The following is a 22973-nucleotide window of genomic DNA, read 5'->3' as shown; positions in this document are numbered from 1 at the left end:
GCAGTAAAGATTAGAAGAGCAACGTGCAAGTGAAATTTTCAGAAATGTGACACATTTGGTTCATGTCTGTAGTATCATTTAGTATAAACACATTGTGGTCATTTCCCAACAAACTTTTCAAATTCAAACTAAACGTTAAATGTTTATTGCAGAATAAATAACATACTATGGTGTCTTTAAAAAGGAAGTGTAGTGTAAGTGTAATAACAAAAGCACGCTGAGAGCACACACACACACACACACACACACACACACACACACTTCGATTATCCAGCAATCAACGGCTTGAGGTCTCATATTACTTTCTGTTATTTTTGCTGGGGCTAAACTGTGCTGTGACTCCTGAATTCAGTCTCTCCTGTCTTAGACAGCGATCTTTTCATAAGAACAGTCAAAACAACAAGCAACCTCATTTCATATTCCTATTTTTACCCAATGACTACATCTAGCAAGTATGTTTTAAAAAGTAATCCTGCCTTATGATTTCACAATGACTACGGTTTACTACAACAATCACAATAGCGAGGCAAAAAGGAGACAGTTTTATTTATAAAGCGCGTTTCATACACAGAGGTGGTTCAAGGTGCTGTATTAGTGTAGTATTATAGTATGCTAGTCTTGCTACAAAGTACTAATCATTTGTCTTCTGCCCTCATCTCATCTTCGATTTAATAACACATATACGAAAAAATATATATATATATATGAAAAGCTAAAATCTTTATGCTGGTCGTGTTAGTCAGTGTCACCACAAACAAATTAAATTACATTTAATATGAAATTAGTAAAATTAGAGTGAAATATGATGATTTTTAATAGCAATTTCATGAGCATTATTAACATAACATTTCAAATTTGCAGAATGTTTTGCTCATACATATTAATTCTTATAAAGATCTTATAAAGAGCCATCATAATATTATATGCCAGAAATAAATACAATAGGAAATAATTTGTCATTTATTTGTCCTGAGATGTATTTTACAATGCAAGATTAGGCATTAAGTTATGTTTATTGTAGTTTTTCACCTCAAGAAGCAATGGGATTGGGTGTCATTGAAATTACTGAAGTTTGAGCTAAACTTGACAAGAGCACATTAAAGGGGGCCAAGTATCTATGTTTTAATTTTGAGATATTCAATAGTTTATTAGCGCAAGAGTTGTTTTCAAACTGTAAAAGTCTTTATCAGCACCGAAATACACAAGATAAAAACTGCTGCTGCACTGCTAATTTTTCAAGCATGCAACATTTCAGCTCATAACAGCAGCTGGCCAACAGCTGTCAAAATATCAGCTTTTACATTAGTCACTGGGCTTTTTTACAAGTTGCTTGAACGATAGAGATGCTATTTACAGGGTAATGGGTACTGTATTTAATATGGTTTTGATTTATCCTTGTGTAATATAACTAGTAATTTGCCAGATTGGTGGATCAAGTTTATTTTATGTAAATTTGATTGGGTGTAAAATAGCCTTTGATTTTAATTAAGGAACCTGTCATTCACAGAATTTAAATGTTGCTTATTGGCCCTGCCCAAAGCTGTAGCCAACAACCACAACCATTACTGCCCCTCCTTAACTAGCAAAACACACCTAGGGCAGTCTCAGGCAATTATCCAGATTTCCAGTGTAAATATGAGAGGCACAGTTACATTTGTGCTTTGCGTTTTATTTGATATCTTAAACACTTACCTTCAAACGTGCACCTTCACTCGTATCAGCAGGTTTCAGGATGTTTTTTATTGTCCTGCAGTCGTCTGAAGACCTGACACTCCTGTCTTCAGCTTGACCCCTGTGGTTTCTCGAAGCCGCTCTTCTGCAAAAGTTGCAAATTATGCAATACCTCTTTTTAGTAATGGCACTGAGACATTAAAAGAACAATCAATAATAAAACTTTTTTTTATATGTACATAAATTATTATCAACCTTTGAGATATAGCTAGGTTAGGTGATGATAATGACATTTATAATACATTTCCCTCAACTTTAACACATCCACTTAGGTTTGGATTGAGTCAAAGTGCTATGGAAGAGCAGAATTATAAGTATCAACAAGGTTTTTACCTGAAATGTAAATCACTGTTGTGTCATCTAGTGAAGCTTCATGAACCTGTTTGATGTGGCCTCTTCAAAACTTCTTGCACATCTTCCAAACCTTATCCTTTTGTGAATGTCTCAAGAATTGTTATCTGTGGTTTAGATATACTTTAATCCTCCTTTCTCACTAGTATGAAGATTGAAAAAAAAATGTTTTTTTCCAGCTGTAGCAATTTCTAAGCCCTATCTGTTCTGCCATCTTTTTGGATCTGTTCAAAGCATCTCTAATTATTATTGAATTTTTCAGGGAAATAATTTAATAATGAACATACCACAGTTGTGATTGTGGGGTGGCCTCTAACTCACCCAGTAAGAGCGTGCGCCACATGTAGGCTGAGTCCTTTGCAGCGGCGTGGGTTCAAATCCGACCTGCTGCCATTTTCTGCATGTCATCCCCCTTCTCTCTCCCACCTTTCCTGTCTATCCACTGTCACTATCAAATAAAGGGAAAAAATGCCCCAAAAAATAATCTTAAAAACAGTTGTGATTGTAACTCTATACACATGAATGATTGTACTTCAAGATAGAGCCATCAGTATGCTAACATAGACTTAATATAGGCATACACAGCTACTAGCAGATAGATGGTCATCTTGTCAAATCATTCCTGCAGTTCTTGACCACTTTCTGGTTGAATTTTCTTCTAATATCGAGCAACACATGGACAAACTTGTTGGCGTAATCCAAAGTTAATTTACTGAAAAATGGAACTGAAAAAACTTCTGTGGCAGAGTCAAACCAGACTTTTTTCTGTTACAAAATCAAAAATGTTGTGCCACATGGAATCAATAAAGCTGATTTTATACATCATGTTTGAAGGCAGTCCCACATCACTAATATTTCTTATCTTATAATTATAATTCTTCCTGATTTAAACTATTTTTTTTTTCCATGATGTTGAAAAAAAGATGGTTGGAGCACTCTGAATAGTGCCATTGATTCACAAAAATGCAGCACTTACTGTTAAGTAAGCTTTATATGCCTACAAAAAATATACAGATATTATCTTTATTTCATGGTTGATCTGCACGTTCATTTGCCTCTTTCCTTAGTGTGCGACAGCTCCATCCCAGGGGAGGATCCAGGCAGGCATACCCTGCAGCCAATGAACATTAGGAATGCCCTACGGAAGGAACGGTTGAAGAAACCATACAGGAAGGGATTTAGAGATGAGTTGATATATCCTAGCCACAAAAATATATCCCAGATGACCACTTCCGTGCTGTATTCAATGAACGGGTCCACAATGTTGACTGTAAAGAAAGGCATCCAAAAGATTAGGAAAACTCCCATAATTATCCCCAAAGTTTTTGCTGCCTTTCTTTCCCTCTTCATAGTGTTTCGGTGTCTTTGTTTCTTGCTTGAGTCTTTGCCCACTCCAGCAGCCATCTGGCTTTCCATGGCGTTGATCTGCCTGGCCTGACGTTTGGCAGCTTGGAAGATCTTCCAGTAAGCTATTAGCATGACAGCCATCGGCAAGTAAAAGGCTACCAAGGAAGCCATGACAGCATAAATGCGATTGACCAAGAACACACATTCATCTTTAGGGAGCAGGATGTCTACACCAGCAACATGGAGATCTAGCATTATGGGGCCAAAGGAAATGAGCATGGGAACAGCCCAACATACAACAATAAGGAGAGCTACCCGACTGCGGGACATTTTTAAAGAGTAAACAAGCGGATTGCAGACAGCATAGTAGCGGTCAAAGGCAATGCAGCTGAGATGAAATATAGAGGCAGTGCAGAGCATGACATCTAGGCTAGAGTGTAGCTTACAAAAAAGGACACCAAAGTACCAGCATCCTTCCACGGTCCGAATCATACTATATGGCATCACTACCAGGCCAACAAGGCAGTCAGCCACTGCCAGGGACATGACAAAGGAGTTTGTGGGTGACTGCAACTGCTTGAAGTAGGCGATGGACAAGACCACCAGAAAGTTGCCCACTACTGTGCAGACGATGCCAACAGAGAGGAAGGCATACAGTGAAATGCGAGAGACCTGGTTCCTCAATGTAGTACAGGATTGAAGTTCAATCTGAAGAGATGTGTTAGCATCTCCGAGCAATCCCAAACTGCTGTTATCCATGGTCAAATCAAGCCTGTCAAAACACACAGATACAGTTGTAAGTAATGAGTGTTTTAGACTGACTTTTTAGTAAGTGAGGCATTTCATAGCAGTTTCAGACTCCTCTATGGTACATTTACTGTGAAAAAAATTGTTTTGACCCAATAAGTGCTCCATGGTAACTTTAGTTAATATCTCAGCTGTAAACTTCAGTTTGACATAGGAATCACAAAACTATGTGGGCCTGAAAAGCCCTTGTTCTGCTGTAGTTGCTTTATCTAAAATGCCATCTCTTTGCTTAGTGTGGAGAACAAAATCAGCACAACACAGATCTTGATATAATAACGAGAATTATATATGATATGATTACTTTTTGCATGTGTCTTTGAAACCAAGAAATACTGTCAGATAATACATTGAGTAGCTTGAGGTAGCAGGGATTCTCATTCTCTGTATGAGTCATTACGTATGTTAAAGTGGAACTTGTCACTACCGTCAGACTTTCTTATAGGGAAATTTAGGAATTTGAACCCTGAATGTTACATTTATCACAAACAGCATTGGGATTCTGTTACAATATTAGTCATTTGTTTAATTATAGCAAGTGCGTTTGCCTCTGGGAATAATTTGGCATTTATTAAGTTTAACTAATCTGGACTATGCATTGCACATAGAATAGATAAAATATGTAAGAATAATAGGAAATTCCCAGTGCCAGTGGTGTGAACAGGGAGCAGATGTTCCAGCTGACTTAATAGGAATATATTTAAATGAACACCACAGGGACTGTGCAGTGGTGATGGGAAAGTGATGCTGAGTGAAAATTTAGGTTTTTGTTTGGCATGTAGACTTGTTGAGTGTAACCAACACACATCACCATGACTAATAAATGTTTTAATTTGAATTCACAACATCCTATCATCATCTATTCAATGAAAGCAGGTGAAAGTTCCCTTTCCTCCATCCATATGTCATTGTTCCCTTTTAAACGTCTAATCGTACTGTTTATGTTAGAAACATCACGTCTTCAAGGAATCATACAGTTGTATTGGAGTCTGTTCATTTTTGTACAATACCTCTTCTTTGCCATTATCCACAACATCTAGTTCCTAATGTCAATTTATGATTTACACAACAGGTAGACAATAATTAGTTCAATATTAGAGCAAAAGCTTTGTGTAAACTTTTACTGTCAGGCTTATGTAACTGTAATTTAGTGTGTACAACATTTTGCCTATATGTTTGGTAATAACATAAATACCATAACATATTTTATTTTTTAAAGATAACAGCCATCTATTAATTATGTCACAGATGAAATTAATCCTTGTTGGTTACATCTTTTGCAATGCAGCAATACTGGAGAACACAATATGCTAATATTAGTATGATGTTGATGATGATATTATTTGTAACATAAAATATCAAAGCAAGAAATTCCAATCTTTTACATTGAGAATATATAGTAACTGCAACTCTGAAAAAGCCACACTTAAAATGTTACAAGTTCAGTAGGATTCTGCATCTCTCCTTCTGATCCTACAAAGAGCAGCTTGGTTACTAGACATTAGCTTATTAATAGATGTTAGCATTTCAATCAAGTTCTTTGAAATACAGTTTTTAAAAAAAAGTCTTGTTTATTATAATACTTCACATCAGGAACTACAAGAAAACTGTGAAAACAGTGACACTCACCTGTAAAGAAGAGAGATGATCCTCTGTCCTCATGTCTGTATCATACTGCACCTTTTACACAGAGATGAGAGGGATGGGAGAGCTGGGAAGTGGGCTGTAATTAATGCATGCAACAATAATCACAGTAACGAAATACAGTCTGCTGCCAACTCCATTGAAATGACAATTCAATTCTTATTGTGGTATGTTTAATGAGGGCAGACCAGAATCTGTATCTGTGTATCACTTTGAAAATTTGGACAGTAGTGCCTGAAAAATCATTTTGTTCCCAATACTAAAAAGACCAATGTAGGAACATAACCCTGTAATGAAGACTATTGATGAATCCATAAACTGGATAGCTCAGGCTGTGTATACACAATGTGCTATATAATAAAACACAATTCAATTTCTCCAGAGACATTAGTGCAAACCTAATTGTTTTTGCATCTGTTAAAAGAGTGTTGCCATCCCTAGAGCCACACTGATAGTATGGCTAAAAAAACAACGTCTGTCCGGAAATAACATCTATTGGATGGATTGTCATAAAATTGTTGTACATATATTCGTGGTCCCCAGAAGGTATATCCTGCTGACTTTGTTGGTCCCTAACTTCTCCTGTAGTGCCACCAGCAAGTTGACATTCTTTTGTTTTTTATTAAAATGTCGCAACAACTGTTGGATAGATTGCCATGATATTTGATTCAGACATTCATGTGCCCTTTAGGAATACTTGTAATAACCTCACCAGGCATGAGTAGTAAAGTAGTAAGTCTAACTCAGGTTCAGTAGACTCTCGTCCTTCACACACACAGTGAGGACCAGATCTTCATAAAGAATGACTCTTGCCTGGAGCTCAATTACATATTCCTTAAGAGCATCATTTTCCCTTCTCCATGCACCTTGGAAGGTGAAGGTTTGCCAGAAATGCACACTCTGCCTCTCCAGAGCTCCTTTACAACAAATGGTCAACAACTATATCTATATGGATACACTATGTATTGGCACTGAAGGAAATGTTTGATTGCTGTCATTGTACTATCATGTAAAAAAATGACGACACACATTTGTGCATTTCATGAATTTCAAAAGTTTTTTAAATAAAGGTGTTTTTTCACATGTAAAATATGGTGGAACTTAAGTGCTGTGTCCATCCCAGATATAAATTATATGCAAAAACGTTCTGTGTTGTTTGGAAATTTCTTAATATTTTGCATTATAAATGTCATGAATAAATTGGAGAAAAAAAATAACAACACTAAATAACACTAAGGAAGAAAGGGAAGACTTAACAACATTTTCTATATTAAGTACATATGAAGGAAGCATGGGTATGTATTATCATGAGTGTTTACATGAATACAACTTCACTTTCTTCATCCCTTTCATGTGTTTCAGTGTGCAGTAGAGCACAGCCAATCCTGCCAAGCTTGAATACTTTGGGCCTCAGCCAGTGACAGACGTATCTCAAGTGTGGCGGATGTTTTCTAATTAAACATGGGGGGATTTTTAATGAAGGGTGCAATAAAAGGCACATTTGCTCAACAGCTAGTGTTTTTTCAGACCAGCCATTCATATGTGTAATGCAAGTGTGCCTTCCAGACAGGATAGACTGGCTGCACATCTGTTCTTTTGTTCAGTAGTAGTGGGCAGAGTTTGATTCCTGGGATTTGTTTCAATTACTAAGTGGCAAATAAAGTGATCTATGTTATGTGATTACTCATTTCATTATCAGCAGTGTAATACTAATTAATGGTACTATACCTCAATATGATGCTTTAAATTTGTACTCTATTATTCTGGACATTGTATGAATTTGCGTCTTCTTAAAATAATCTGCAAATATTTTAGGAGAAATGTAATGCTGCCCAAATTAAAAATGTTGTAATCAACATAATGAGGACACGTTTCAATGAACAAATCTGTAAAGTTGCAAAACGTTGCTGGTGTATAGAATCCAGTTGGCAGGTGGACAATTTCTGACTGATCCAGACACAATGTATTTTGTTTTAGTTTTTAATGTAATGTGGAATAAATTAGTTTTGTGTCCCATTCTCAAATTGTGCTTAGTTGCCTTATGCAGATTAACCCAGTAAAAGTTAAAAATATGATAAGACACAAAACACTATAATACAAAATACTTCTTTTTTAAACATTTCACTGAAGGTAAGAGCCGTCTTTGTTTTACATACTCCCCCCCCCCCAGAATCCCTGATTAAAATGAACCAGTGAGTTACTGTAAAAGGCAATTAAGATGGTCTATGGAGTCCACTTGTCTTCATTCACTGAAAGCACAAGAAATATAAGATAACAAAAAGGAATGTGCCATTGCATAACAGTAATTACATTTATTTATGATTTTTTGGTTTTTATGCAGGGGAACACAAAGAAACCTCACACAGACTTGATTCCTCTGCCGATAAAATTCAAATACATATTTATTTTTTTTTATTGTTCTTTTCATTAATTCCTGAGTTTTTTCCATTTAAATTTGTTCTCTCTGGCTATTTTTTTTTTTTGTCATGTAAAGTCAAGGCAACGGCTAGGGGTGATGTGAGGGATGTGTGACCTTGACTAATAGAGCACACAAAACTGTAAATAAAACATTTTAGGGACGGAAGCTGTACGCACATGCACAGGTTCGGATGATCCTTGAGCCAATGCAGCCATCTTCTGGTTTGCCATTGCATGTACATTATGAGAACATGATGCTGTCAATAGCAACAACTAGATTATACATTCTGTATTAATAATAATATAATTTATGATAAACTGCACTCAATATGGCGTCTTTGGTTCCGATTAATAAAACCCCACTTCTGTGTGGTTGCCGTGTTTAACCCTAATCCATACACAGTTCAGTTTTTACGCACAACATATCTGTAACAAACGGTAACACTTTCTATGAAGCCTGTCTCTATAATGCATTATAAACACAGTTATAATGTGTTATAATCTGCTTATAACACACTATAAGTATAGTTATAAGCACTCAGGAATAACCATAATGCTTTATAACAATAATTATAACACATAATAAACCATTTTATAATGACTTATAAGGTAAGTATGATAATACTCTATAATTGCTCGTCACTCCCTGGCTACCATTTTCTTTCCAGGATCATAAGGTATTATAATTATCATAATTATAATACATTATACTAATTTGATCATAAATTACTCTAAGTGGTCACTAGGCGCTTTAAGTAAAGTGAAAAACATATTTAAATCTATGCAAGAAGAACAAAGAAAACTTTGTAAAATGTATTTATATGTTTAACTGGTCATAAGACAAATTGAGTATTCCAATTTGAAAGAACTTTTTGGTAAAGAACAACTGAATGATTTCACTAATGTAATGTAAAGACTCAATTTACTCAGATTATACATAATACCTGTAACCATTTTTACTTCACCTGTGAAGTGAACTTGTCACTCACTGACATTATTTTTTTCTAAGGATCAATGGCCTTTTTAAATAAAAGAGTCTTTTTTTGTCAACAGTCTGTCAAATCTGTTTTGTGATCACTTTCAATGTCTGTTTCATCAATCCACTGTCTGTAGTTTTCAAATGTCTGTTTCTGTTCCTGGGACATTTTCTTGTGATAAGTGCACCCTGTAGATGTGTATAGCAGGCCTGGTGACTGTCAACACCCTACCACCAGGTGAAATACTCGATAAGCCACATGTTTAGGCCTTGCATTATAAGTTTCAGTATCAATATCTGAATCATTATCAGCATACATCATTGTACCTACTATAACACCAATAGCATACCAATAGCATAATACCAATAGCATACCGCTTTCCTCAATCCAAAATTAGAATTGTATGTATGCATTTTACATTTTGTCCTGCTAATATTTGCAATGCCCACTCTCTAGTGAGAGTACAAAATACCATACATAAATAATCACATCACATTCTCAACAGTAACGTAGGCTCACTGTATTCCGGACACTTCCAATGCATCACGGTATTCTGGACACTTGACTTTTCCTGCAAATTCTATAAATAAATACTTAATTTTTATGGGCAATATCTACATTATGTCATCCTTGTTTTCTCCCTTGTCTCAACTCTGACCACGAGAAATCCAGTTTCCAAAGTGCGCCTATGAGCGTTCAAAAATAGTGAGCAGAGGGTCTTCGGCCAGGACGACAGGCAGAAGGGAATGTTTTAAAGCATGATCACCCACCATAAAAAGGACAGAAACATTCAAGTTATGTTTTGCAGACATTTTGACTTCTTGAAGGGATATACACATTTACAGAGGCACTTTGTCTAACGTTAATGTAAGCGAAAATTCCCAGCCGTCCAGATTACTGTGAGCCCTCACGATAATCTGGGCACCCTGTCTACTCTTTTTTCAAGATTTCCCCCAAATGATTTGCACAAAATGTGTCAATCAAACTTTAGTATGTGTGCCCCCCAGAGACAGGTAAACCAATCAGGCTTATCTTTCCACGCATTATTTCATAGGACTTTTACTGTGCTTACTGCATCGAAAGTGTCCGGAATACAGTGAGTCTGTGTTAGAATATTACAGTTTAACATGTATCTCTTTGAAAATGATAATACAATAATTTTGAATAATGTATCTTTATAGCATTCGGTTTTAAATCATTTAAAATCCCGTAATTGTCTCCATCTGTTGAAAGCCCGACCGAGATTGATTGGGTTTTGGCCTGTCGTTTTTCCCTTTTAGCTTTTAGTTGTTCTTCGTTTAATTTTTTTTTCTGAAAAAACTAACTACAACAGATATCTTCTTAAATAAAAATTAAAATACAATTAGGCCTTTATAAAGAAATCTCTTGCTATCCCACTAACACAGTTTTTTCCGGTGTTACGCTGAAATCTGTGACCCATCATAATGTGTTATTAGAGCCGGTCTACCTGTCATAAATCATTTTGTGATTTTGCGGCAAAAATCGATCCAGGCAAAGGCGTTAATAAAAACTATATAAAAATAGCGTTCTTTTCTCTGTTATTCTCATTTGCTGTTACAGGTTATTTATGATCATCAGATGCAAAATTAAACAGTTTCAGAAACATTTAAAAGTTAGATACAGTTACTTTAAAGCACCCGATGACCACTTAGATCAACTTATAATCACATTCTAATGCCTAATAGCAGTGATTATTAAGTATTATAAAATGATCATAATGTATTAAAATTATTAGAATTATAATACACTATGATCCTGGAAAGAAAATGGTAGTCAGGGAGTGACGAGCAGTTAGAGTATTATGATACTTACCCATATAAGTCATTACAAATGGATCCTAACACTCCTGACCATACACTGCGCCTTGCAGACCATGGTTCTGTGACCATTTTGACTGGGATGACTAACATTACTGCCAGCCAACGAGGAGAAGAAATCCTATACTAAAGAGTTCCAAGAGTAGAGAGCTGCAGACAGAGCGGAGCTAAGCTATTACTATTAGCTAAAGTTACTGTGTTGGCATCACACGGAAGCATTGCAAGGCTGATACTTTCATTAATACTACTGGTAGTTTAATTTCCACATTATAAAAAAAAGACAAAAAAAAAATATGAAAAACCAACAGGGTCATTTTAAAAGTAATATTTTAATAGTTAATGGATAACAAATATACATGTTTGTTATCGTCCCCTTTTTAAAAACAAACAGAAAAAGCATTACATTTACAGTGTTTTACAATCAATCTTTTTAAATTGTATGATACTACCTGGACATTTTTAAACATTCATTCAGCAATTCACCTGGCACACTTTTCACTCGATATACTGAATGATTCTGTGAAACATGACATTATGTTTAATAGCATCTTATTTGAATGCTAAATGCCAAAAAAAATCCTACAGTATTTTCATGGCAACTGTAGTGTTGTTAAGGTAACTTATTTTATGGTTAAGGAAACATTGTCTTCATGAATAAATATGTCCATATGCCTTTTAATGATTAGTCTCAGGTGTAATATGAATCATCTTCAGCATCAAGATCATGCTACCTCCACACTCTAGCTTTTGCTACCACACTCCTTCATTCACACGTACCAATAGCATTGGATGTAAATTTTGTCCTGCTGAATTGTACAATGCTGATTTTAACTGGAAATAAATATCTATCTTTTATGTATTTTCATTTTTTAAATGTTAAAAATGTCATAAAATAGTATGTAAAGAAGCATTTACAAAATGTAATGGCATCTGCACAAAAATGCCCAATTACTTACAATCTCAATGATTAGTTATTCAAACAAAATGGAATTAAAATACAAGTTATTGTAACATCAAATGTGGAAAATACTGAAAAACTGTCTCAATCTTTGACACAGTGCACATCTTTTTACCACATTATCTTGGTAAATGTCATTATGCACACTTATGTCTTTTGTTTTTGCTTTTTTCCACACTTGATAGCATACTAGAAGCTACTGGCCTAGTCAGTTATAAGTCTATTAGCATCTGTGCCACAGCCAGCAGTGTTAGTGAAAAGACTGCCAAAGAGCCCATTGTGCATCGAGGAGAACTGCTTAATGCTGTTGACTCTGAAATATAAGAAAAAGCAGAGGTTGTAGTTAGTGAAGTTCTCCTGACAGAAAGTAACTTCACAAGTTGGAAATACAGGGTTAAAAGGAAAATACATCCTAACCTTGAGGCCTCATTGCACTTTTATATTTAAAAATTACCAGATAATTACAATTATGGCATTGTAGCATACATGTAATTGTTTAATAGACAACAATATGTTAAAGGTCCAATATGTAATATATTTACTGTAATAAATCCAAAAATGACCCCAATGCGTCATCAGATATTAAGGAAACATGTTAAGTTGAAATACTATCTTTTCTGACAACAATGCTAATGCCAGTATTTTCTCCTTTTGAAATATCCGTTCCGTGACGGAATTTCTGTTTGTGTTTTGGCCTGTTTGTTGTTATCAACTGCCCAGTTTGTCAGCCAGGCCGGGTTGCCAGATACACCTGTAAAAACGTAAACCCAGCGCGCTACAGCTGTAAGGTTAGTACAGCCATAAAAGCAGCAAACAAACGAACAGGATCAGCGGACATTGATTTTACCCAAACAAAATTCTAAGCCTAAGTGTGTTCAGTCGGGTGGAAAAGGACAGCAAGGTAGTGGTATTTTTAGCGGTTCCTATCATAATTCTAAGCCAAGGAAGTGTGTCTGTTTGGCGTGTGGAGAGGATGGCGAGGTTGTGGGATTTTTAGCATTTCCTACGGTAATTCTAAGCTGAAAAAGTGTGTCTGTCAGTTGGGTACAGAGCTCCACATGAGCATGGGCTTTTATGACTGTCAATATAGCCAGCATCTAACGTTAGCTACTCCACTTTGCTGTGAAGTAATGTCTGGCTATGTGAGACAAGCGTCTAGCAACATTGTTGGATGCTCCGGTATCAGCCTGGCAACCAACGTGAACTTCGAGTCTGGGGAGGAGGGGGCGGGGGAGACGACTCTCTCCAGTATTTTGAATTTGTACTGCAGTAACTATTTTAAACACTAGGTGTCAGTATTACATATTGGACCTTAAACCACAAATTCACAACGTTTGACTTTTAAGTCTCCAATAACTTACGTGCAGAAACGCTGCCTGATATAATGTTCAGAGTAGAGCTGTTCGTAAGTTGATTGCTGAATTGTGAAGTTGCAATGCTTGCTGAAGGAACTGAGTTTTTATCTGTGTACACAAGGGTCATGTCCACTTTCACTGATCCACTCCTACATTGACAAAGAGAGACAGCAACACTTTTAGAAGAGAGTTAAAATAAATGTATAAAAATTAGTCAGTGATTCAAATTTAGTCTTACGTGAATGAATTAATGAAGGAGCGTCTGAAAGATGATCCATAGAGAGCTTTAGCCACTTTGTTTACCTGAAAAACAACATTACTGTCATTTCCAATAACAAATATAACAGATTACCACAAGCACCAACGAACAGCTTACCACAAATGCACAAGTTCCCTGATTGCCCTGCAAGGGATTTTGCTACCGTTTAAAGATAATGGCCAGTGAGCCACACTGGGATCTAGGCTCAACTTCACTCTTGGGAACATGACTAACTTGCAGCCAGTGAGAACAAAAAAAACACCTTCCAATATAATGCAATAGTCACTGTATGAACCAGACTCAATTACCAAAATATTGGTCAAATTAAGCAAAAAGGGACTAACAAGAATTCCAAGAATAATATCAGCCTTTTTGTATCTGTTGAATGATTAATCTACATCAAGCAAAAATGCATTGATGAGTGACCACATGAGTGTTCCTATAATCAGTGTGGACGCTGATAAGATTTGTTTCCCAAAATGCAATGTTTTCTAAATATAAGCAGTTAAATTAAAAAGATGGTTATCTGTCTTATGATGCCCATGGAATATTGTTGATACAAAGGAAAAACTTAAAGTACGTTTCATTTTAGTGCATAGACTTCTTACCTCTTGGATCACTTTTGCAGCCAAAGTCTGATATGCCGTGGAGGATGAGTCTGAAAGATCTGATGTAAATGTTTGGTTGAGACTAAACTTAAGCCCAAGGGTTCCCTCACTAGATGTAGGAGGATTTATTGATGCAGTGGTGGTAGTTACTGTAGTTGTAGTAGTGCTGGAAGCAAATGTCACATTAGGAGCTGTACCAGTAGAAGCTGCAGTTGAAGCTGCTGTAACATTGGGAGCTGCAGTTGGAGCCGCTGTTGGGGCAGCTGTAGCAGTAGAAGCTGCAGTTGGAGCTGCTGTAACGTTGGGAGCTGCTGTTGGGGCAGCTGTTGGGGCAGCTGTAGAATTAGAAGCTACAGTTGAAGCTGCTGTAACATTGGGAGCCACTGTTGTGGCAACAGTTGGGGCAGCAGTTGGGGCAGCTGTAGAATTAGAAGCTGCAGTTGAAGATGCTGTAACATTGGGAGCAGCTGTTGGGGTAGCAGTTGGGGCTGGTGGTGAGGTCACGTTGACTGGTGTTGAAGTCACGTTGACCAGTGGTGAGGTCACGATGACTGGTGTTGAAGTCACATTGACTGGTGGTGAAGTCACGTTGACTGGTGGTGAGGTCACATTGACCGGTGGTGATGTCACGTTGACCGGTGGTGAGGTCACGTTGACTGGTGGTGAAGTCATGTTGACTGGTGGTGAAGTCACGTTGACAGGTGGTGATGTCACATTGACTTGTGTTGAAGTCACATTGACTGGTGGTGAGGTCACATTGACTGGTGGTGAGGTCACGCTGACTGGTGGTGAGGTCATGACTAATGTAGGTGCAGCTGTTGTACTTAATTCTGTAAAGAAAAAAAGAAATGTGGATCATTGTAGTATTAGCAGGAGTTTTACAAGCAGTAACAAATGCAGCTCTGTATACTGCATTTAATGATAGTGACAAAACAAGATATATTAAACAACTCTTACGTATTGCAACAATGCTTGATGCATCCAAAGGAAGGGAGAAGTTGGAACTGTTTGACGTTGCCTCCACCAGCACATTTGCCACAGCACTGGCATTGGCAGCACTGGCATTATTGAATATCAGCTGAGCATCAACCACAACGGAACCTTGACTGTAACAGAAATATTTTTTTAAAGTCATTTTTTAATGCTGCAATCGTATTTGGCTATTGTGCCCATTGTCGTTTAACTAAGGGTCCATGCCAAGGATGGATGTCATATTTATAATATAAAAACTTTTTAAATCTGTTCATAACATTCTGGAAACTTTTATAATACGTATGATAAACCATATAACAGACAATTAAAAACAAAGTACAACATTCCTCTGTTTTAATTAATAACCCACAAAATTCAAATATTACCCAACAAATAAACAACTTTTATAAAATGTAATGGTGAGTAATGTTTCATACCTGAAGCTGTTGATGACAGTTCGATTGAATAAGGCTCCATATTTTTGTGAATAAATGGTGTTGAGCTGTGAATGAATTGTTAAAAAATAAATCAAATTTAAAAGTACGTAAGAGACAAGAAAGTTTATATTATTCAACAAATATTCTATCTTTTTCTCTCCTCTCCTCTTATGCTTTGAGTTGTTTTTCACGCATACTGTTAAAAAAAAGGTTGAATTACTCCTGATATGTTATGATAATAATTTGTTTCCTACACCTTTTCTTTTTTTCTAAAGGATGTAGGTTATGTGAAAATCACCATTATTAGTATGCCTATGTCTTATCTCCATCTCAATGTTGAGTATTAAAAATATAATACCATGCATTAATTTGTTAAGGTTTTACGAAAGCTATTTTATCACTGTATTTGTATTAATGTTATATATGCTATTACCTGCTACAGTGTCTTGACAACTCATTCCCACTACAAAAATGTAAGTGTTGTCTAATTTGAAAAAGCTGTATAAAAAATGTCTTCAGAAAACACTGTCATTCAAAGTTCTTTATCGAAACTTTTCATGCATTATTTGGATTCTGATTGTGGAAAGATGAAAAAATATCAAAAGAATATGTATAAACTTACCGCTGTGGTTACTATGTTTTCTAATTGCTTGAACTCTGGTGAGGATTTGTCTGTAAGTTGTGATGTAAAATTTTGCTTTAACTTAAATCCAATCTGAATTATTGGCTCTGTTTTTGTAACAGCTGATGGGGTTGTAGTTGGAGTGCCAATAGTTGTGATTATTGGTGGTGAGGTCACGTTGACTTGTGGTGAGGTCACGTTGACTGGTGGTGAGGTCACGTTGACTGGTTGTGAGGTCACGTTGACTGGTGGTGAGGTCACGTTGACCGGTGGTGATGTCACGTTGACCGGTGGTGATGTCACGTTGACCGGTGGTGAGGTCACGTTGACTGGTGGTGAAGTCACGTTCAATGGTGGTGAGGTCACGTTGACTGGCGGTGATGTCACGTTGACTGGTGGTGAAGTCACGTTGACAGGTGGTGATGTCACATTGACTTGTGTTGAAGTCACGTTGACTGGTGGTGAGGTCACGTTGACCGGTGGTGATGTCACGTTGACCGGTGGTGATGTCACGTTGACCGGTGGTGAGGTCACGTTGACTGGTGGTGAGGTCATGATGACTGGTGTTGAAGTCACGTTTACTGGTGGTGAGGTCACATTGACCGATGGTGAGGTCACGTTGACTGGTGGTGAAGTCATGACTAATGTAGGTGCAGCTGTTGTACTTATTTCTGTAAAGAAAAAAAGAAATTTGGATCATTGTAGTATTAACAGGAGTTTTACGAGCAGTAACAAATGCATCTCTGTATACTGTATTTAATGATAGTGACAAAACAAGATATATTAAACAACTCTTACGTATTGCAACAACGCTTGATGCATCCAATGGAAGGGAGAAGTTGGAACTGTTTGACGTTGCCTCCACCAGCACATTTGCCACAGCACTGGCATTGGCAGCACTGGCATTATTGAATATCAGCTGAGCATCAACCACAACGGAACCTTGACTGTAACAGAAATATTTTTTTAAAGTCATTTTTAATGCTGCAATCGTATTTGGCTATTGTGCCCATTGTTGTTTAACTAAGGGTCCATGCCAAGGATGGATGTCATATTTATAATATAAAAACTTTTTAAATCTGTTCATAACATTCTGGAAACTTTTATAATACGTATGATAAACCATATAACAGACAATTAAAAACAAAGTACAACATTCCTCTGTTTTAATTAATAACCCACAAAATCCAAATATTACCCAACAAATAAACAACTTTTATAAAATGTAATGGTGAGTAATGTTTCATACCTGAAGCTGTTGATGACAGTTCGATTGAAGACAGCTCCATATTTTTGTGAATAAACGGTGTTGAGCTGTGAATGAATTGTTAAAAAGTAAATCAAATTTTAAAATATGTAAGAGGAAAGAAAGTTTATATTATTCAACAAATATTCTATCTTTTTCTCTCCTCTTATGCTTTGAGTTGTTTTTCACGCATACTGTTAAAAAAGGTTTAATTACTCCTGATATGTTATGATAATAATTTGTTTCTGACACCAGCCATGTTTTCTTTTCTTTTTTCTAAAGCATGTAGGTTATGTGAAAATCACCATTATTATTATGCCTATGTCTTACCTCCATGTCAATGTTGAGTATTAAAAATATAATACCATGCATTAATTTGTTAAGGTTTTACGAAAGCTATTTTATCACTGAATTTGTATTAATGTTATATATGCTATTACATGCTACAGTGTCTTGACAACTCATTCCCACTACAAAAATTTAAGTGTTGTCTAATTTGAAAAAGGTGTATAAAAAATGTCTTCAGAAAACACTGTCATTCAAAGTTCTTTATCGAAACTTTTGATGCATTATTTGGATTCTGATTGTGGAAAGATGAAAAAATATCAAAAGAATATGTATAAACTTACCGCTGTGGTTACTATGTTTTCTAATTGCTTGAACTCTGGTGAGGATTTGTCTGTAAGTTGTGATGTAAAGTTTTGCTTTAACTTAAATCCAATCTGAATTATTGGCTCTGTTTTTGTGACAGCTGATGGGGTTGTAGTTGGAGTGCCAATAGTTGTGATTATTGGTGGTGAGGTCACGTTGACTTGTGGTGAGGTCACGTTGACTGGTGGTGAGGTCATGTTGACTGGTGGTGATGTCACGTTGACTGGTGGTGAGGTCACATTGACTGGCGGTGAAGTCACGTTGACTTGTGGTGATGTCACGTTGACTGGTGGTGAAGTCACGGTGACCGGTGGTGAGGTCACGTTGACCGGTGGTGAAGTCACGTTCAATGGTGGTGAGGTCACGTTGACTGGCGGTGATGTCACGTTGACTGGTGGTGAAGTCACGTTGACAGGTGGTGATGTCACATTGACTTGTGTTGAAGTCACGTTGACTGGTGGTGAGGTCACGTTGACCGGTGGTGATGTCACGTTGACCGGTGGTGATGTCACGTTGACCGGTGGTGAGGTCACGTTGACTGGTGGTGAGGTCATGATGACTGGTGTTGAAGTCACGTTGACTGGTGGTGAGGTCACATTGACTGCTGGTGAGGTCACGTTGACTGGTGGTGAAGTCATGACTAATGTAGGTGCAGCTGTTGTACTTATTTCTGTAAAGAAAAAAGAAATTTGGATTATTGTAGTATTAACAGGAGTTTTACGAGCAGTAACAAATGCATCTCTGTATGCTGTATTTAATGATAGTGACAAAACAAGACATATTAAACAACTCTTACGTATTGCAACAACGCTTGATGCATCCAATGGAAGGGAGAAGTTGGAACTGTTTGACGTTGCCTCCACCAGCACATTTGCCACAGCACTGGCATTGGCAGCACTGGCATTATTGAATATCAGCTGAGCATCAACCACAACGGAACCTTGACTGTAACAGAAATATTTTTTTAAAGTAATTTTTTAATGCTGCAATCGTATTTGGCTATTGTGCCCATTGTTGTTTAACTAAGGGTCCATGCCAAGGATGGATGTCATATTTATAATATAAAAACTTTTTAAATCTGTTCATAAGATTCTGGAAACTTTTATAATACGTATGATAAACCATATAACAGACAATTAAAAACAAAGTACAACATTCCTCTGTTTTAATTAATAACCCACAAAATCCAAATATTACCCAACAAATAAACAACTTTTATAAAATGTAATGGTGAGTAATGTTTCATACCTGAAGCTGTTGATGACAGTTCGATTGAAGACAGCTCCATATTTTTGTGAATAAACGGTGTTGAGCTGTGAATGAATTGTTAAAAAGTAAATCAAATTTTAAAATATGTAAGAGGAAAGAAAGTTTATATTATTCAACAAATATTCTATCTTTTTCTCTCCTCTTATGCTTTGAGTTGTTTTTCACGCATACTGTTAAAAAAAGGTTTAATTACTCCTGATATGTTATGATAATAATTTGTTTCTGACACCAGCCATGTTTTCTTTTCTTTTTTCTAAAGCATGTAGGTTATGTGAAAATCACCATTATTAGTATGCCTATGTCTTACCTCCATGTCAATGTTGAGTATTAAAAATATAATACCATGCATTAATTTGTTAAGGTTTTACGAAAGCTATTTTATCACTGAATTTGTATTAATGTTATATATGCTATTACCTGCTACAGTGTCTTGACAACTCATTCCCACTACAAAAATTTAAGTGTTGTCTAATTTGAAAAAGGTGTATAAAAAATGTCTTCAGAAAACACTGTCATTCAAAGTTCTTTATCGAAACTTTTGATGCATTATTTGGATTCTGATTGTGGAAAGATGAAAAAATATCAAAAGAATATGTATAAACTTACCGCTGTGGTTACTATGTTTTCTAATTGCTTGAACTCTGGTGAGAATTTGTCTGTAAGTTGTGATGTAAAATTTTGCTTTAACTTAAATCCAATCTGAATTATTGGCTCTGTTTTTGTGACAGCTGATGGGGTTGTAGTTGGAGTGCCAATAGTTGTGATTATTGGTGGTGAGGTCACGTTGACTTGTGGTGAGGTCACGTTGACTGGTGGTGAGGTCACGTTGACTGGCGGTGAAATCACGTTGACTGGCGGTGAGGTCACATTGACCGCTGGTGATGTCACGTTGAGTGGTGGTGATGTCACGTTGACTGGTGGTGAGGTCACGTTGACTGGTGGTGACGTCACACTGACTGGTGGTGAAGTCACGTTGACTTGTGGTGAAGTCACGTTGACTGGTGGTGATGTCACGTTGACTGGTGGTGAAGTCACATTGACTGGTGGTGATGTCACGTTAACTGCTGCTGATGTCACACTGACTGGTGGTGAAGTCACGTTGACTTGTGGTGAGGTCACGTTGTCTGGTGGTGAGGTCACATTGACAGGTGGTGAAGTCACGTTGACTGGTGGTGATGTCACGTTGACTGGTGGTGATGTCACACTGACTGGTGGTGAAGTCACGTTGACTTGTGGTGAGGTCACGTTGTCTGGTGGTGAGGTCACATTGACAGGTGGTGAAGTCACGTTGACTGGTGGTGAAGTCACGTTGATTGGTGGTGAGGTCACATTGACTGGCGGTGAAGTTACGTTGACTGGTGGTGAGGTCACAACTAATGTAGTTGCAGTTGTTGGTGTACTAATTTCTGTAACAACAAAATTCTGATCATTGTAGTATTTGCAGGAGCTTTACGAGCAGTAACAAATGCAGCTCTGCATACCGTATTAAATTATAGTGACAAACAAGATGTATACAACAACTCTTACTTGTTGCAACAACGCTTGATGCATCCAGTGGAAGGGAGAAGTAGGAACTGTTTGACATTGTCTCCACCAGCACATTTGCCACAGCACTAGTTTCCAGCACTGAACTGGCATTATTGAATATCAGCTCAGCATCAACCTATTTACTACATTATTTCTCTTTTGGGTCTCAAGCATAGACTGTATATAAAGATTAATAACACGTTTCCACTTCCTTGGACTGTACAAAAGTGAAGCCAAAATATCCTGGATACGGGTGACGCCATCTTGTCATTTTGGAGCCAGAGTCTGTGCAGTAGTGTTCGGCTGGTGGAGGTATCGAAGTCCCGCCCATACACCTGCTTGCCCAACCGTGAGTCAATCCCAGCTGTCAATCATTATGTTTCACCCCATTTTATCGCATCAAATAACTAACATAAAGCAATTTTATCAGAAAAACTAACATTTGAACAGTGTAATCAGAACCCCCTTAAATAACAAAAAACATCGCTGGGAAACCTTTGACGTCTACTTTGATTTTGTAGTTTGGCCCTTGTCCCATCCACTAACAGGGAGGGGGTAGGATTGATTACCTATACTACAGCCAGCGACCAGGGGGCAATCGAGATGTTTTGGCTTCACTTAAACAGTCTATACATCAACCCCTGGGACATATTTCACAAAAATAGAATTTATAAATCCAGGATAACCGATAAAGCGAGAGTTGACTTAGTCTTATTGGTGTATCTTGGCTTGGTGCGTTTCACAACGGCCATGCCAGGCTGATGAGGTGCAAATAGGTCAAGCCAGGATGAGGTAATTTGGATAGATGTGCGTTCACGTTCAACCGCCCACAAGGTCGATCACAGATTTACTGATGCTAAAATCGAGAATACACATTGGGCATACTTGACACAGAGTGAGCAGCAGCTTCTTATGGAAGTGAAGTACATTAGGTAACCTATTTGTAAAAATGAAACATTTCCGCTATAATAAAACAGCGAGAGAAAGCGTGACAACTGTGGATCGACTGAATGCAGCCTAAAAAATAGCCTACATTTACTGACTACTGCTCTTAACTGAAACCTTCTTACCATTCAAGGAGTAAGGGTACAAATCATTTGCACAAATTAACAGTTGTACTCTTTGCCTTAAAAGGAAATTTACCATGACAATCAATTACAACCACTGATCCACAATGCTAGAGTACGATGTGCAAATATCTCTTCCTCTTTCTCTCTCTCTCTCTCTCTCTCTCTCTCTCTCTCTCTCTCTCTCTCTCTCTCTCTCTCGCTCTCTCTCTCTCTCTCTCTCTCTCTCTCTCTCGCTCTCTCTCATATGGGCTAGCCTATGATATAAATTTCCTGAGTAACATATTAACTTCCACTGCTCGCTTTTAAAGGCAAAGCATACAACCTTTGGTTTGTGCAAAAGACAAGAAACTCCTTAAATGGTTGTAGTTAAGAGCAGTAGTTCGAAAATGTAGCTATATTTTAGACTCTTTCAGTTGGTCCACTATATTGTCTGCCAGGCTTTTTCTCACTGTTTTATTACAGAGGCAGAGTTTACTTCTTAACATATTCTATGATGGGCGCCTGGTTAGCTCACCTGGTAGAGCAGGCGCCCATATATAGAGGTTTACTCCTTGATGCAGTGGCCGCAGGTTCGACTCCGCCCTGCAGCCCTTTGCTGCATGTCATTCCCCCTCTCTCTTCCCTTTCATGTCTTCAGCTGTCCTATTTAGATAAAGGCCTAAAATGCCCAAAACTAATCTTTAAAAAAAATAAAACATAGCCTATTATGTGATTTGCTTCCTCGTGTATATATAGAGAAAAAAAGAAAGACACTGAAGAAATTGGACTATTGCTACTTTTGATAACTAACAGGTCGCCTGTGGAACCATGTGAATACTTGCTTTAAGAGTATTCTCCAGCACATATTGTTTGCCGAAATGTTGTCTTAAAAGAAAGTAAAGTATTATCA

The 22973-nt window shown here is 37.2% G+C and overlaps 2 protein-coding genes and 1 long non-coding RNA gene across 52 annotated transcripts; 1 reads left to right on the top strand and 2 right to left on the bottom strand.

The window, feature by feature from the left end:
• Positions 1 to 3016: 3016 nt before the first annotated feature.
• LOC116052235 (5-hydroxytryptamine receptor 4) lies at positions 3017 to 4188 on the bottom strand. The gene has a single exon (XM_031302756.1). The coding sequence runs from the start codon at positions 4186 to 4188 to the stop codon at positions 3130 to 3132; it is 1059 nt and encodes a 352-aa protein (XP_031158616.1). The 3' UTR covers positions 3017 to 3129.
• A 7868-nt stretch (positions 4189 to 12056) lies between these two features.
• LOC116052236 (mucin-5AC-like) lies at positions 12057 to 20341 on the bottom strand. Its single transcript, XM_036000987.1, has 14 exons — positions 20094 to 20341; positions 19467 to 19531; positions 19015 to 19163; positions 18197 to 18888; positions 17571 to 17635; positions 17120 to 17268; positions 16322 to 16992; positions 15700 to 15764; positions 15248 to 15396; positions 14841 to 15120; positions 14291 to 14525; positions 13662 to 13726; positions 13430 to 13572; positions 12057 to 12381 (listed from the first exon to the last, which is right to left on the bottom strand). Exons 4-14 carry the CDS (start codon positions 18854 to 18856, stop codon positions 12281 to 12283), a joined length of 2583 nt encoding a protein of 860 aa, XP_035856880.1. The 5' UTR covers positions 18857 to 18888; positions 19015 to 19163; positions 19467 to 19531; positions 20094 to 20341; the 3' UTR covers positions 12057 to 12280.
• On the top strand, positions 14777 to 20816 carry LOC118494986. Of its 50 annotated transcripts, none has more exons than XR_004897259.1 (9): positions 14825 to 14894; positions 14937 to 14978; positions 15042 to 15062; positions 16515 to 16661; positions 16788 to 16871; positions 18369 to 18515; positions 18579 to 18620; positions 18684 to 18851; positions 20266 to 20735. It is a non-coding gene; the product is annotated as an uncharacterized LOC118494986 (long non-coding RNA). The 50 variants fall into 50 exon arrangements; XR_004897240.1 differs by having other exon boundaries at positions 15042 to 15083; positions 16494 to 16661; XR_004897251.1 differs by lacking the exon at positions 15042 to 15062 and having other exon boundaries at positions 14937 to 14999.
• The last annotated feature ends 2157 nt before the right edge of the window (positions 20817 to 22973 follow it).

The sequence above is a fragment of the Sander lucioperca genome, chromosome 4, assembly GCF_008315115.2.
Source record: "Sander lucioperca isolate FBNREF2018 chromosome 4, SLUC_FBN_1.2, whole genome shotgun sequence".
Lineage (NCBI taxonomy): Eukaryota > Metazoa > Chordata > Actinopteri > Perciformes > Percidae > Sander > Sander lucioperca.
The sequence above is the reverse complement of the archived record's forward strand: the minus strand, read 5'-3'. Positions and strand labels throughout refer to the sequence as shown.